Raw genomic sequence first — 3,738 nt, 5'->3', positions numbered from 1 at the left:
TGAGGCCCGAAGCCCCAACGATACTCACACAAGTGAGGCCCGAAGCACCAATGATGCTTGCACAAGTGAGGCCCGAAGCACTAAGGATGCTTGCACAAGTGAGGCCCGAAGCCCCAACGATACTCAAAGTGAGGCCCAAAGCACCAATGATGCTCGCACAAGTGAGGCCCGAAGCACTAAGGATGCTCGCACAAGTGAGGCCCAAAGCCCCAATGACACTCGCACAAGTGAGGCCGGAAGCACTAATGCTTGCACAAGTAGGTCCAAAAGCACCAGTGTCGCTCGCACAAGCGAAGCCTGGAGCACCAGCATGTGCGCCCACCAGCCAGCCACTCACCCGGCTCGGTTGTGAATAGGCCATGGACCAATAATGGGCCACAGCCCACAGGTTGGGGACCCCTGTTTGAATGGTTCTGGCACCCCTTCCTCAACACGGCCTGGCCCAGTGTGGAGAAAGGCAAGTCAACTTACCCATAGAGTAGGCAGACCCCCATTCCGGCTGAGATCACGCCTTGTAGCACCCGCCAACTGCCGCAGGTCCACGCCAGTCCCAGCAGAAGGAATTGTCCTCCCACCTGGACGAGGTCTCCCGCCATGGCCACCGGGAGCCGTTGTGAAGGACGACACAACTCCAAACCTAGGAAAGAGAGAAACCAGGCAGGGTAACAGAAGTGGAATACAGGACGTCCTGCATACAGCCACGTTTGTTAAGGGAATCACTGCATTTCGTAAATTAGGAACACCGTGATACTTACGGGTGATGTAGAGGGCGAGTTGTAAAGCTCCCAACATGGTAGCCCAGAGGCACCGGCCCAGTATGAAGATGGAGGGGGAAGCCGCGAAGGCTGCCAGGATGCCTGCTGGACAGCCGAGAATCAGAGACAGGAGGAAGGTACTCCGCCGTCCTACACTGCAAGGAGCAACAGAAATGGAGAGATTACAAGTCGGTCCTCAACCTACTACCGCAATAAACAAGACAGTCATTAAGTGAGACGCGCCCAGTTTTCTCTCTCGCCACGGTTGTGAGGCAAATTGCTGATTCACGTGGTTTTGCCCCACTTTACGACCTGTCTTGTTATAGTTGTTAAGTGAATCATGACAGTTGTTTAGTGACATGGTTAAGTGATTCTGGCGTCCCTCTTTGACTTTGCTTGTCAGAAGGTCGCAAAAAGGGGATCCCGGGACCCCCGCCGTAAATACGAGTCCGTTGCCAAGCACCCAAGTTTTGATCACGTGACCACGGGGATGCTGCAACGGTCGTTAAGTGTCGAAAAACGGCCGTGAGTCATGTTCTCGAGTGCCGCTGTAACTTTGAACGGTCACTAAACGAACTGTTGTTAAGTCGAGGACCTGGTCACCATATCATGAAAAAGATGTTGAGAGTTTGTAAAAAATTCAGAGAAGAGCAACTAAGATGATCCAAGCCCTGGAGACCAAAACATAGAATGGCTGCAGGACTTGGGTTTGGTTAGTCCAGGGGTAGGCAACCTTAGCTCTTTTATGACTCGTGGACTTCAACTCCCAGAATTCCTGAGCCAGCCATGCTGAGGGGAAAGGGAGAGGTTTTCAAGCTGAGCCATGCTGGCTCAGGAATTCTGGGAGTTGAAGTCCACCAGTCATCAAGGGAGCCATACTTCCCCCATGCTGGCTCAGGAATTCTGGGAGTTGAAGTCCACGAGTCATAAAAGAGCCAAGGTTGCCTACCTCTGGGCTAGTGTAAAGAAAAGAAGAAATAGAGGTGACATGATAGTACATGCCCCAAAGAAGAGGGGGTCAAATTATTCTCCAAAGCATCAGAGGGCAGGACAAGAAACAATGGTTGGAAACTGACCAAGGAGAGAAGCAACCTGGAATTAAGGAGAAAGTTCCTAACAGTGAGGACAATCAACCAGTGGAACAGCTTGCTCCCAGAAGTTATGGCTGCTCCATCACTGGAGGCTTTTAAGAAGAGACTGGACATTCACCTGTCTGAGATGGTATAGGTTCTCCTGCTTGAACAGGGGCTGGACTAGAAGACCTCCAAGGTCCCTTTCTATTCTATTCTGTTCTGTTTCATTCTGTTCTATTGTATTCGTATCTGTTCTACTATCATTCGATCCCATATATTCTATTCTATTCTATTCTATTCTATTCTATTCTATTCTATTCTATTCTATTCTATTTTACTCTACTCTACTCTATTCATTCTATTCCATATCTATTCTATTCTATTAATATTATTCTATTCTATTCTATTCTATTTTATTTTATTCTACTCTACTCTACTCTATTATTATTTATTAAATTTATATGCCACCAATCTGAAGGTCCCTCTGGGTGGCTTACAGTCGTTAAAAAAACCAATTAAAAGAAACATTAAAACGATAAATAGGGTAATCCAATTTAGTTTACAAACTAAAAAACTCCCATCCCAAAACTTCCAACTTACCTGTCGGCCAGGTGACCCAGGAAAACGGCTCCTGCCGCGAAGCCCAGGAGGAAACAGATCTGCTCCAGAGGGATGACCCAACTTCCAGAACGATCCAGGTTCCACTGAGGAAAAAAAAAAAGGAATAAGAAATTTAAAAAAAAATCAAATTATGCTTCAGGATAAACGAGTGCCTAATTTAAACCTGAAATTGGAAGGAATCCGGCTGCATCTTTTCAAACTACAGACGGTCCTCACTTAACGACCTGTTTGAGGTTACGACGGTGCTGAAAAATTGGTCCTTGTGCTTACAACAACCGCAGCGCAGGTCGTCCTCGACTTACAACAACAGAGCCCCAAAGTTTCTGTTGCTAAGCGAGGCATCTGTGAGGCGAGTTTTGTCCCATTTGACGTCCTTTCTTGAAATGAATCCTTGCAGTTGTTAAGTTAGTGACACGGTCGTTAAGCGAATCTGGCTCCCCCCCCCATTGACTTTTGCTTGTCAGGTCGCAAAAGGGGAATCATGTGAGTCTGGGACACTGCGACCGTCATAAATAGGAGTCACTTGCCAAGCGTCTGAATTTTGATCCTGACTTTCATGGCAAGAAACGTCATAAAATGGGGCAAAACTCCCTGAACAACCGTCTCACTGGTTGTATGTTGAGGACCATCTATATTCACTAAGCATTCCATTTATTTTCCTGTATTTCTTTATTTTCATCCTCTATCTCTCTGTTTTGCCACATTCAGCAATCAAATTTCAGCTTTCTAGTCCTAGAGTCCTCGGCTCTTTTATGACTCGTGGACTTCAACTCCCAGAATTCCTGAGCCAGCCATGCTGAGGGGAAAGGGAGAGGTTTCCAAGCTGAGCCATGCTGGCTCAGGAATTCTGGGAGTTGAAGTCCATGAGTCATAAAAGAGCCAAGGTTGCCTACCCCTGGTCTAGGGACTCCTGTTCGGGCAGGGGGTGGACTAGAAGACCTCCAAGGTCCCTTCCAGCTCTGTTATTCTGTTATTCTGAATGGTCTAGGCCAGGGGTAGGTAACTGGCTCTTTTATGACTCATGGACTTCAACTCCCAGAATTCCTGAGCCAGCCACGCTGAGGGGAAAGGGAGGTTTCCAAGCTGAGCCATGCTGGCTCAGGAATTCTGGGAGTTGAAGTCCATGAGTCATAAAAGAGCCAAGGTTGCCTACCCCTGGTCTAGGGACTCCTGCTTGAGCAGGGGGTGGACTAGAAGACCTCCAAGGTCCCTTCCAGCTCTGTTATTCTGAATGGTCTAGGCCAGGGGTAGGCAACCTTGGCTCTTTTATGACTCATGGACTTCAACTC

At 48.0% G+C, this 3,738-nt stretch overlaps 1 protein-coding gene across 1 annotated transcript in view; it reads right to left on the bottom strand.

Annotated features, from left to right (window-relative positions):
* Positions 1-3,738, bottom strand: part of LOC107293093 (solute carrier family 22 member 17-like) — a 12,739-nt gene that overhangs the window by 6,930 nt on the left and 2,071 nt on the right. Inside the window, 4 exon segments of the mRNA XM_015822230.1 lie at positions 124-176; positions 472-637; positions 756-910; positions 2,429-2,532. Coding sequence (XP_015677716.1) covers positions 124-176; positions 472-637; positions 756-910; positions 2,429-2,532 — 478 coding nt within the window.

Source organism: Protobothrops mucrosquamatus, unplaced genomic scaffold (assembly GCF_001527695.2).
Source record: "Protobothrops mucrosquamatus isolate PMUCROS unplaced genomic scaffold, P.Mucros_1.0 scaffold1499, whole genome shotgun sequence".
Taxonomy (NCBI): Eukaryota; Metazoa; Chordata; class Lepidosauria; order Squamata; family Viperidae; genus Protobothrops; species Protobothrops mucrosquamatus.
The sequence above is the reverse complement of the archived record's forward strand: the minus strand, read 5'-3'. Positions and strand labels throughout refer to the sequence as shown.